Below are 13,134 nucleotides of genomic sequence, written 5' to 3' on the forward strand. Positions count from 1 at the left end.
ATTCAGTTTATATGTTCCAAGCTTGGTGCATATAATTTATATGCTCCAGCTTGAGGGGGAGTGTTATAATTATGGGTATTATTAGATGTATCTTTAGAGTAGATTTCCCTATTTTATCTTGTTGAAGAAGACAGCAGTGTGTACTGTCTTGTCAAAGCTTGTCAAGCTGTCTCTCTCCTATTTGTATATATATATGTTATTTGAATGAAATAAAACTAAGCAACTGAGAGAAAAGTTTTTCTCCTCACATATTCAAAGCTTTAAGTCTAATAATGGCATGCATAAAAAATTAATAGGTTGCACGTAAATATCTTTTCGTTACTCTAAAATGTCAAAACTGAAAATTCACTTATTCTCCTATCAAATTAGATCCTCTTCAGCATCCACAGCAAAATATAAAAACGAAAGGCGAAATACAGAAACAATGAAGAGAGGAAGCCAAATAATGCCCCGTCAAAGAAAAAAAAAAGCCTAATAAAATTATTCCATCCGTCCATGCTTATAATAACTTTTCAACTAATTCATATCCGTTAATAAAAAAAATTAGTTTAGTTAATCATATTAAATTTATCAATTATTTATACTATTATTTTAAAATATTTTTTTTATTCTTCTATCCGTTTAATTATTTTTTATAAATGTTTGGAGATAAAATAATTAAGTAAGTGTATGAAGGAAAAAAAATTAAAACATATAAATTAAAAAATAGTCTTATAAAAAGTAACAAGTAATTTCTAAAAAAAAAATCTTATAATTAGGACCCAAAGAGCAAAAAGATAAAAGAACATTCTAGATAAAAGAACTGAAAAGGATCTCAAAGAAGAGTATTAGAGAGGATCCAAGTCCTTCTCATATAAATAAGATCCACGTATAAAATTCTTTAAACTCATTGCGTGTAAACATATATTTTTCTTTTAATTAGTAAGAAAGGAAGATAGGTTTCAGAAATTTTCAATAATCAATTGAACTAGACTCTAGTTTGGTGTAAACATCTTTTGTCCTTCTATTTGTTTGTTAATTATAGTATTTCTTGCCTCTTTTTATATACCTGTAAAGACAAGCGGTTAACTATTTACATTAACCCTTTTTCTTATTCATGGAGTTGTCAAGTTTATATTTTTAGTATTTTTTTTAATTTTGCTTTATTTTATCTCAGCAGATATATTTATATTAACTTTTAAAATGTCATCCATAAACGAAAATCAATTCTTTTACATTAACTTATTTTAAAATCAATTTCAGTAAAATCTAAACGGCTTCATCCTGAAGAAACCAACTAAAAAAGTTAACCGAACTAATATTGTATGCAATCCTCTGCTGGCAAATGCCAAATGGCCAACTTGTGTTTTCAACTAGGGGTGTGTTTAGTCGAAAACAGGAAAGACACTGAAAACAGAAAGAGAATTTCTTTTTGACAAAATATGATTTTTATTTTAACTTTTATTCTTGTGCATATATGTTAGTAAAATGATTTGCACGGGAAAAGTATGAATGATATTTTATTTTCAACCATCTCATCTTTAACGAATCAAATGGGTGTAAAATAATTCTCCCTCTAAATGTCCCTACCTGGTCAACTAGACACCTTACATCTTGATCAAAATCATTATATAAATCGCATTTGTCACTATAATTAGATTTTCTTGGTGTTCCACTTGTCTTAGTGGAGAAGGCTTCTAACCAGAAACCTTTTTGACTTATTCCACTTACATTTGAAGTAATGCCCTCCAACAATTTAAGGTTAGCCGGACCAAATTATTCCTTGAGTGTGTTCTTCAATCTTCACTACTAACAGTCACATTTAATTCAACAAACACCCCTTTTCAAACCACAATGACATAGACATGTCCCATGCATGATATAAAGAAAAAAACCCAACTTACAAAATATAGGGATAATATTGAAATTTAAGTAACCTTCCAAATTCATTCCTAAGAAATTTGACTAGACACATTAATCCTTTAAGCATATAAAAGTCCCACTGTAGTTGCTAAAATTTACAAATTGTGAACTACATTGGTTCTTGCATTTAGATTGAAATGACCGAGATATGTAAATTTTTAAGACTAATGTGAAAATTTTAAATTATTGGACTAATCCTACCTTACATTGCTGAAGGACAAACTCGGGGTTCACTCTTGTAACCTTATGACATGGAATGATTAGAACTATTTGTAAGACACGTGAGAAATGGGATCATCACTCCTGCAGTGCGTGTATTTCATTGCAGCTACTGCTAATGAACCAGTCATCTTGTCACACCAGATAACACACAACTATGACATAAATAATATAGCGAAAAAATACATTAAGATTAGAAAGATAAAGACTTGACCAACCAACAACGGTGCTAGTTATCAACATGCACAAAAAGGAGATAACTACAAAGGTCAAATATTTATTTAACTAGACAGATTGTTGAAACTGTTGTAGATTTGGTCAGTACTATTCATGAACAGTATAAAAGCCTACAGATTCTGTTGAGGTGTATGTAAACAAAAAACTGCACAATGGCAGCCCACCAAAAGCTTAAATTGACAAAATACAAGTTTCTTCAGAATGGATGGATGCTAAAAATAAGTTACAGCCACTACCACCCATCAAAGTGTACAGATGAAGCATGCATAACTTGGGTTATAGTATTACATTGCTAAACCTATCTCCAAGCAGTCCGGTCTACTCCTCAATTAGGCTTTAACCTCCTGGCCTGTAGACGGGGCTTCATCTTTCTCAGCATCCTCTTCTCCATCCTCATCATCTGCTTCCTCAGCCAGTTTTGTCAGCTCTTCCTGAATCATCAGCTTTATAGATGCCTTTCTTGGAGTGAGATCCATATCAAATTGCTTAGCTGAAAAATGAGAAGCAATTTTGTTAGGCACTTAATTTTAAGTTATGATCTTATATTTTTCATTTTTTATTTGTAAATAGTATTAGGACTATACAAAGCAAACAATTCATCCTTATTGTTGTGCTTGGTTTGGAGGATGGAAATAGAAGAAAAACATTTGAATTAAAGTAGTGTGTAAAAGGTATGGGACCCACATAAAACCAACATTGCTTCTGCCCTATTTCTCCTCCCCCCCCCCCCCCCCCCCCCTCTCAAACAAACACACTCTAAAATTAAATATCCTAGATCGTTCAAGGGAAAGAGCTCCTGTGAAATGTCATTCAGGTTTTGAGGATAATACAAGTCAGTTATAATTCAAAATCCAGAAACAGATGCATACAAAAGAACTTGTTCTTAAAGGGACAAAAGTAGCACTATCTCATAGATGCAATTGAGAAAAGGTATAAATTATAAATTTGGGCAAAATAAAAAAGTAATAAGGATCCATACCAAGTTGCCTCAGAATGTCAGTAAATGTCGCCTGCAAAACAGAAAAAAAAATGTTCTAATTTTAGAAAAGACAGAATATTCAGTAGATACTAAATACAACATTAACATTGTCTGGTTCATGGCCATAAACACTATCTTTTTATAGCCATAAGATGGCCAGCAACAATGACAAAGTAGTCCACTCCTGCAACAGCATCATAAATGCAATATTCAATATTACATCTAAGAATTCTACAAATTTCACTTGCAATATGAAGTCCTTGTATAGATGCCAACAATATTACAAGGTTTGATATGTAGCAAATCTGCTGCCACATTCCAGCCTGGAAGCATGCACTGCACATGTTTAATAATCCATCACTCTGAGTTGATAGACTATGTTAATGACTAGAGCATCAATTACAGGGTCATGCCATGTCCAATTATCCATACATAAATTGGTTGAAAGGTAAATAAATATTTTAATTGTTCTAGTAGAGCATTGACAGAGAAAAGGCCAATGTATACCTTAACCTAGGGTTATTTGTCAAGTTTTCAACGAGGATTTTGACAGTATCTCAGTTAAGAAAGATACAATATGAAGTAGAACAATAGGCCTAAAAATAGTTTTGCAGTGCTTTATCTATGTATTACAAACAACAACAAAGCCTTTACCCACTAACTGGGCTCAGCTACCTAAATCAAACAATTCCATAATGTTTTGTCATAAATAATGTTTATTAACAAATTATTGACCTTTAAACCCTTATTGTTTCACCTATAGTTTGATCTCCCTCTACCCCTAGCAAATGAGTGACCCTACATCTGATTTACTCTCTTTGTTGGAGCTTCTAGAAGTCTTCTCACCACATGCCCAAACCACCTAATGCAAGTTTCTACTTTCAAGTTTCAATAATTTTTTCTACAATAGGTACTACCCAACATTTTCTCTCTAATGCAACCATTCCTAATCCTATCACATCTAATATGTCCACACATCCAATGCAACATTCTCATCTCTACTACACTAAGTTTATTTTCCTTGTTGGCTGTTTACCGCCTAACATTCAATTTTATTATACAAGATTATTCAGTTTCACTATCTTTAGCTATGTATTAAACAAAAATAAATTCAACTAGTCACACTGAATTATCTAAAGTTTATTTCAAGTTTTCAACATCTTACCGTATTGAAGTCAACTTCTTTAAGAATTTCACAGATTGCATCACGTAACTGATTATCACTGAGGCTGGACTTCTCTTTCTTCTTTCCTTTTCCTTTAGTGACCTTTTCTGCTTGATATAACAGAGATATTTTATAATGTAAATGGGATTTAGATAATTACACCAAAATCATTATCAGTTTTTTGATTAAGAAACATTCACACTTAAACTGATGGAAATGGAAAAATAATTGTGCAGACTAGCAATACCCTAATAGAACACAACCAGGCATTCAAATCAGAACACTTCCAAATGAAATAATGGCAATAGCAAAGGAGAACTCAAGATATCTACCAGTTCTCTCTTTGGAGGCAGACTTTGTTGGTGTTGACCTCTTCTGCTTTCCTCCTTTCTCCTTTTTTTTCCTTGAAAAGACCTTTGGATTTGGACTTTCATCACTATCATCATCAATCTTCTTCTTTCCTCCTTTCTCATTTTTCTTCTTCCTTGAAAATACCTTTGGATTTGGACTTTCATCACTATCATCAATCTTCTGCTTTCCTCCTTTCTCATTTTTCTTCTTCCTTGAAAAGACCTTTGGATTTGGACTTTCATCACTGTCATCATCAGACTTTGAGAGGTTGGATGATGATTTCTTAGGTGTTCTTTTTTGTGGTGAGCGAGATTTAGTTGCAACTTTAATTTTCTCAATTTTACTTTTCTTAGCAGATTCTTTCTTTGTGGATGATGTTTTAGGTTTTTTCTTTTCTTTCGTATCTTCAGATTCACTTCCAGAATCACTTTTGTCTTCACTTTCAGATTTCTCTGGTGTTTCATCCTCAGATTTGTCAGGAACACCATTTTCATTTTCCTCCTCATTTTCTTCATCTTTCTCGTCTTCCTCTGACTCATCTTCTGTGTCACTTGTACTCTTTCTCCGTACTACTGAAGAATCTTCATTTTTCTTCTGACTCTGAAAAATACATGCCAAAAAAGTTGAGCAAAAGAAAACAAATAACTAAGAAGATCCCAGTAAAAACGAACTAAAACTGTACATATCACTTATGTTGATACTATATTCTGAATAATATGGGATTAGATTAACATGAAAAGCAATATAATACACAGCACTGGTACCAATTACCAAATTATACCAACAAACAATTAAGTACTAGTGTAGCAGTACTATACCACAAGCCCATTCCAATACAACTATTTTGTAGGGAGGGGCAGGGTATAATACAAACATAGAATTGAACCTAAGAACAGTTTTGTCAAATCACAACTATTAAATTTTCCAAAAGCTTAATTCATTTTACCTTCTTTTTTACTTTTCCTGTAAGTTCTTGGGGAGAAGTTTTTCCAAATGAGCTGAATAGATTTGTTAGAACATAAAAAATAAAAATAAAATAACTATTTCCCTCAATAGAGGGGAAGACGGGAGAGGGGAGTCTTTTTCTTGTTTAAATCACATCTCACATTCCTGAAGTTAAAGGAGTGAGATATTACCTTTGCAGAACGTCTTGAAGTTGTTGCAGATCTTGATGAACCCTGTTTTACAACATGTTTGCGCTTTTTGCCCTTACTGGACTGATAATAGTTAAAACATAAATAATATGAATATTATGACCAAAACATAATTGCCTAGGTAAAAAGAAATTACCACAACCATAAGGAAAAAGAAAATTGAAACACAAAAATAAAGAAAACCTTGTCTTTTTCTGCAAGTAACACAGTTGTGGTTGCATGAGGGGCAACTAAAAAGTCTATCAGCACAGCAATAATATCTTCCTGCATAAGTAGAAATTTATAAGCTATGATAGAGCTGTGTAAAATGGTATTAGTCAAAAAGCATCAATAATGCCTAATCAACACACCTTCCTCGTTGTTGGCCTGGCAATTGTTAAGTCAAGCACATCACAGAACTCCAGTAACTTCTCTTTATTACACTTGTCAAGTTTTTCTTTTACTTTAATCATTTGCTTTTCCTGCAGTAACAATATTTGGACTTTAGAACCTTTGGCAGATGAAGGACTTCAATCAGAAAAGCAAGAAATCAGTAAAAGAACTTGCTACCAACAAAACCCTATGATTGTAAAGTATGATATAGTTGCATTTTATGAGCACCAATTCTCTTAATATATAAGGGTAATAATTACCTCATTTTCACGCCACACAAAACCAGAAAACCTTGATATATTACTCTTGATCTCAACTGCCTGCAAAAGAGTAAAAACAGGATTTACATGAAAGCATAATAACATTAATGTGACACTTTAACACCAGGTAAGTTAAGTGTTTAACTTTTTAAGAATCTAGGCAACCACTACCCCATATCATGAACTATAGAGGTGGCATAATACAAAAAGTCAAAAGCTAAAATAAAAGTCAATGGAGGTGGCATAACAACTGTAACAAAAAAACACAGATAGTTGATGAAGTAAGACATACCTTCCCTCTCCTTCCAAACAGAATTGTATGTAGCAATTTGAATGTATCTTCAGTCTTCCTTCTAGATAACTTAAATGCCACTAAAGCAGAAAAAGCAAGAGTCATAAAGTTTTAGCTGTTCTAAAGAAGAAACATGAATCCACACTTCACAGCATAATGAATGTATATAAGGACAAAAATTAATAAATCCCCCATATATCAGGTCAACTTTATTTATATATTCATAACAGGAACCTTTTCTATCACTGCTAAATTGCAGTCAATTTAATAGTCAACTATGTTCTCCCATTATCTCGAGTGCTAAATATTCCATAGACCCAATAGTTAAATGACATTAAATAACATGGATAAACTATAATTAGCTGATAGTCTCATTTGCCATTAAGAGTGAAAGGAAGGAGCTCAGATATTGCCAAGTTTGTGTCATTATTATTGACATTGAAGGTACAATATGAGGGGAAAAGGAATATACATACATAAAATACTTTTCCCTTTCAATAGGAAAAGAAGGCAAGCAAAAAGTTGACAATTTTATAAATGGATTAATGTACACAAGAAATTCAAATCAGAATACACTAATGGAATTTGCCAATAGTATTATCAAAGTAACAGCAAATGTTGTAAGTAAGGAAAATTAACTCATGACAATCTGCAGGGCGAGGGCCTCAATAGTCAATATTTTGGGGGCAAATATGTAGTTAAACACATATCCTTGGCTCACATAATCATTGAATTGAAGGCTTACAATAACCTTATAATTTCAAAATCTTCAATCAGCTATCTCTACAAATAGCACATTTTTTACCATAATTGGAAAAGTATAGAAACAATATATATATCTGGCACATTTCTTGCCTAATATTTATGTTAAATGTTAAATTCAATTTTATTAAGATTTTGTCATAAAACCAAGAAGAATGTGGAATGCTTGTGCAAGTATATTAAGCATTATATTAATTTCGGTTGGCTCAAGTATATACAGAAGGGAATTAAAAGACCATTATCAAAGAAGAATTCAAAAAAGGAAAGCACCATACCATTTGGTATATCTTTCAAAGGTGTACCACGACCCTACAATTTGAAAGAGAAGCTGTAAGCAAATTAAGTTAAAATAAATGCATAACTAAGGGTAAATATTTCAAATGTGAAACTGAAAACAAAACACACCTTTTCAATGTGAAATTCTTTTGTTGCATCTTTCTCAATTGATGCTACCAACCTCTCAACTGATTTCCTTTCCCGCACAGGGCGATCAATAGTAGGAGTTCTTGGCTCTGTTTTCTTCAGTTCCTTTCTTTTCTCCTTCACTTTCTCCCCATTGATATTCCCTCTCCCACGTTTTTTTGATCTTTTCTCACCCTTACTATCTTCTGCCTTCTCTTCTTCTTTTGACTTATCAATATTATCCTTACCCTCATCTTCATCCTCCTCCTCCATCGCCACATCTTTTTTCTCCTTTTTATCACTCCCCTCCTTCTGCGGAATGCCACTCTCTACTTCCATAGCATCTACTTCTGGTTTCTCAGCTTCCACTTTTTCATTTTCTTGTTTACCTTCAATTGTTTCCTTAACCTCAGTGTCTTCATCCATTTTATCATTCTCAGATATATGATCATCTTTCTTATCCTCTTCTATTTCTTTCAACTCATCACTTTTTTTATCTTCAACTACTTCTTTCACACCATCAACTTCCTTATCCTCCTTGACTTCTTTCACCCCATCAACTTCCTTATCCTCCTTGATTTCTTTCACACCATCAACTTCCTTAACCTCTTTTACTTCTTCCACCCCATCTTCTTTCTTATTCTCTTTTGCTTCTTCCACTCCATCTTCTTTATTATCCTCTTTTACTTCTTCCACCACTTCTTTCTTATCCTCCTTAGCTTCTTTCACCCCATCTTCTTTCTTATCCTCTTTTGCATCTTCCACAACACCATTTTTCTTGTCCTCTTCTACCTTTTCAACACCAACAGCTTTCTTATCTTCAATTTCTTTTACAATATTCTTTTTGATACCATTGTTCTCCAAGACTTTTCCTCCATCAGTTTCCAAGTCCTTTTTCTCAGTAATTTCATCCAAAGTTTTCTCCTGAAAGCTCTTTCCATTTGAATCAGTCTTTGAAACTTCATTCACTGATTCTTCCTCACCCATACTGATTTTATTTACAGTAATTATACAAACTTACTATTTCCTAAGCACACAATGCCCTACACTGTTAAATAGCACAACTGAAGCCTACCTGGAGAATTAAAAAACACATCATTTAGTATAGGTATGACAAACACTCAAACAACAAAGTGCAAATAAAGAGGGGAAAATAAACGATAAAAACCAGCTACAATGGAAGGGCATTTCAAAAAGGCAAATATTTTAAAATTGAACCCAGGTTATTGATAGCATGCTGTAGCAGTACAGCGGCTGTTGGACTCTACAAAGCAGCCGTCAAGGGGAGTACAATTTGGCTCCACTTTGGTCAATCATAGTTACTATCAATGTTGGATAACAGCGTGCGGCAGCCAACCCGAAAAGCACTATAGTATCTTTCAGTCATGGCCACAACGAGAAAAAATGAATATATTTACCCCATGTCAATTAATTGCAGCGAAAGCATGAAAATTAACCCACCCACCCCCCTAAAAGCAACAAAGGAATGCAGTTGATGACAAACAAAAAGCCAACATGATAATACTCAACACTGTACAGCATGGCAGAGCGAATAATTAAATTAAAAAAAAAAAAACAATCCTTGAATATTAATTTTGCACCATTTCCAGAGAAAATCACATCACCGCATCAAAAGGATATATTCATGCAATTCCAAAAACAAAATTCTCACCAGAGCACAGCAGAGCCATGGTGAGAATTGAAAAGGCTTCAAAATATAATTTTTTTTCTTCTTAAATACACCCAGTGAGAACCTTTGATCTCAAACATAGCCCAAATAATCAAATCAAAGTAAAGTCATTCAAAGCCCTAAAAATCCCTCACCCCAAATCCACCAACCCCATGCAACAATTGACAGCGGAGTACATAAAGATGCAAACTTTTAAACCTAAAACGACGCGTGAGAAGGGAAATTGGAAGAGAAGAAGCTTACAGATTCAAAGGTTGGAATGGAAGAGGTAAACATCAACAGAGAGCTTCTTCACTCACACACTCCACGTCTTTCTCTCTCTCTGCCACTGACAGTAGTAACTATGTGAATGTGTGGGGGAGGGTATTTGGGAGAATTTATAGTTCGGACTTCAAATGTGGATTTTAAATGCAGTTAAATTGTCATGTAAGACTGAAATTCGGATGCAATGGCTCTGATGGGGTTTTCGTGGGGTACGTGCAAGATCAACGGTTGTGTTTCGAAATTCCTTTGTATCATGCAGTTAAATTGTCCTGTTATATTTTTTTCAGTGAGTAAATGAACAATTGAATATGCCAATGTAAGAGTACTTTCCTCTTTATGATGCAAAAGGTTATAATTAGTGATTTACCAAAAAGAAAAATATTAAATGAGTGGATAAATCTCATGATGGTCCAAAACTTAATAGTTTATAAATGTAAAATGAAATGAAAATATATTTGATTATAATTTGAAAATTGGTTATCATACATATTTTTTTAAAAAAATTAATTTTTATTAAATAATTTCTTTTCTTGAAAATTATGAATGTAAAATTTTAATTTTATTATTAACTTTTTTATGAATTCAAATAATGTAAATGAGTTTATATTATAATTTATAATATTTGATAATAATACATCATTTGTTCTTAATTATAAAATCTTTTTTAAAAATTTGTTTGTCTCTTTTTATAAAAGGTTTTTCTAATTTTTATATGCATTAATTATTTTTTCTTACATTTCTTTACTATCCAGACATTAATGAAAAACAATTAAGTAAATAGAGAGATAAGAAAAATATAATTTTGAAATGATAGTATAAATAATTGACAACTTTAATGTAATTAACTAAATTAACTATTTTTTTAAGTGATATAAATTAGTTGAAATAGTCTTATAATTAGAAATGGAGAGAGTAATAGAGAGTCAAACTAAGAATGGGAGAAAGAGTTAAAGGCTTTTTTAATGTAGAAAATGCAAAAGAGATTTTAATAAGAAGGTAAAAATAAAAAAATAAAAAGCAAAAAGTTAGGAGTTTACAAGCCCAAACAATGTAGGAAGAATCACTTTGTAAAATGTTTCAAACTAGTGAAAAAAAGTATTTTTATCAATCATCTGCATTAATGTTTATGACTTTTCCATTTTCTTCCACTTTAATGCCTACATGTCTAAAGAAATCACATGATATAGGCCCTCTAATATCATTTTGAAATAAAGTATTAGATAAAAGCCTACACACCCTTGACTTACTCCAAGATCTGATTTCATAGCCCAAAAACTTGTTCATGTTAAGTATGAAGGGTAATCATCTAGCCAAAATGAGGGTGGAGTCTTCGTTGCTTTAGGAACTATATAACCATTGACAATATACTCTTATTGTGAAGTTGTTGGAAAAGTTTAAAGGACTTATGACAATGAAAGATCATCTTCCTGGGCTCTAAAAGACATAAGCAAGTTTTTAGATTATGGATGATGATCATGATTATTTTTTCAGTCAAATTTGATGTGGAGTCAGATGTAGATAAAGTAGTAGCAAGATGCCCTTGGATTCTTTGATCACTATCTTGCAGTTAGGAATGAAAGCCTAAGTTTACCCTGTCTAAAGCAAAAATGGATCAAACCTTAGTTTAGGTCATTTTCCTAATCTTGACATGGTTTATTGTGACAAGAGTTTCCTTTTTGCTTTGGGTTTTATAATTGGTAAGTTGATTAAGGTGGACGTTAACACCCTAAGGGAGGAATAGGAAAAAAAATTATACAGGTATGAGTGGAAATAAATATTAACAAACTCGTAGTGGAAAAATAAATGGCCATAGGTACAAGGTCATTTATGCAGGGACTTCATATTATTTGTTCAGGATGTGAGTGTTATGGTTATGTCACTCATGATTGTCCACAATCACCCCTTTCACAATCTAAGTAAACAAAGTCATCTTCTTCCCTACAAAAGGATAAGGATGTCATCGTTATGGGTGATATCAAAACTCAAAATTAAAAGGAAATTCATCCAATCTAGGGATAGATAACATTCCTATTTTTTTAAAGTCATTACCTGGTGATTGGATGCATGTTTCTCAAAAAAGCAACTCACTTATGGTGCAAATGCAACAAAATGGGTAAAGAAAAAAAGAAATCTTTGATGTCATATAATAAATTTGATATTTTGTCCAATGATGCACTAGATCAAAGAGTCATGCAAGCAAGGGAAGTTAATTTCACAAGATATAAAATGATGATCATGACCCTAAAATTTAAACTAAAAAAAAGATGTCCAAAGAAAGTATTTTTATTCAACCAAGAGATAATATTAGATCAAAAGTGAAGAGAATGAGGTAATCATCCCCTACCCTTAAATACCAAAAGAAAGAAGGAAACTCTTAAAAAAAGGATGAAATTTTTAGGCCTTAGAGGAACTTTCTTGAACTATAATCTCATCCTCTGCCCAAAGACCATGTTTTTTTTATTAAATAACATGAAAAGAATGAGGTGAAGAATGGCATGAAGAGAGGAAGGAAAAATTATTAAAGAAAGTTACAAAGGATGCTTGGATCAAGGTCTTTAATGGCTTACATACCTTAGGCCTTGAAAGCTTTTTATCTTTTTGAAATGGTGAAAGAAGTAATATTTAAGAGAGAAAATACTTGTATTGTTGGAGTGGAAAGTGAGAAGAGGAAGATGGAGTTTGAGAGTTTGGATGTAAGATGAGAGAGATTGATAATTATGACTAATGACTGACTCTTTTAGGTTTTGGTAACAAGTTTTAAAGCTAAAATTCACCCCAACCCTTATAATACTTGGTCAAGTTACATCAAGAGGAAGGCTTGGTTTGAATTTGTGTCAATTTCATGTTTGTGTAAAATTGTGTACAAAAGGTGAACTTTCTAATTTTATGCTTGTTTTGATGACCTATCATGTTAATAACATGCTATGACTGATTAGTCATTAAATATTGTCAAGGAATAGTTAGGGCATTTTTTCAACTTAAAAAACATTGTAAAATACACATTTGATATAAGATCAATAATAATACTTTAATCAATAGTGTCGCAATGAATTTAAAACTTCACAAAAGCTTTATTATAATTAAT

At 32.4% G+C, this 13,134-nt stretch overlaps 1 protein-coding gene across 4 annotated transcripts; it reads right to left on the reverse strand.

Annotated features, from left to right (window-relative positions):
• Nucleotides 1-2,378: 2,378 nt before the first annotated feature.
• On the reverse strand, nt 2,379-10,175 carry LOC100817467 (glutamic acid-rich protein). Of its 4 annotated transcripts, XM_006602074.4 has the most exons (13): nt 10,029-10,154; nt 9,314-9,471; nt 8,099-9,170; nt 7,969-8,002; nt 6,932-7,011; nt 6,640-6,699; nt 6,358-6,468; nt 6,191-6,271; nt 5,990-6,070; nt 4,835-5,453; nt 4,503-4,612; nt 3,338-3,368; nt 2,379-2,848 (listed from the first exon to the last, which is right to left on the reverse strand). In XM_006602074.4, exons 3-13 carry the CDS (start codon nt 9,080-9,082, stop codon nt 2,688-2,690), a joined length of 2,352 nt encoding a protein of 783 aa, XP_006602137.2. In that variant the 5' UTR covers nt 9,083-9,170; nt 9,314-9,471; nt 10,029-10,154; the 3' UTR covers nt 2,379-2,687. The 4 variants fall into 4 exon arrangements, with proteins under 4 accessions (XP_006602137.2, XP_014626220.2, XP_006602136.2 ...); XM_014770734.2 differs by lacking the exon at nt 9,314-9,471 and having other exon boundaries at nt 4,503-4,609; nt 10,029-10,175; XM_006602073.3 differs by lacking the exon at nt 9,314-9,471 and having other exon boundaries at nt 10,029-10,175.
• Between the last annotated feature and the right edge of the window lie 2,959 nt (nt 10,176-13,134).

Source organism: Glycine max, chromosome 18 (genome assembly GCF_000004515.6).
Source record: "Glycine max cultivar Williams 82 chromosome 18, Glycine_max_v4.0, whole genome shotgun sequence".
In the NCBI taxonomy this organism is placed as follows: domain Eukaryota; kingdom Viridiplantae; phylum Streptophyta; class Magnoliopsida; order Fabales; family Fabaceae; genus Glycine; species Glycine max.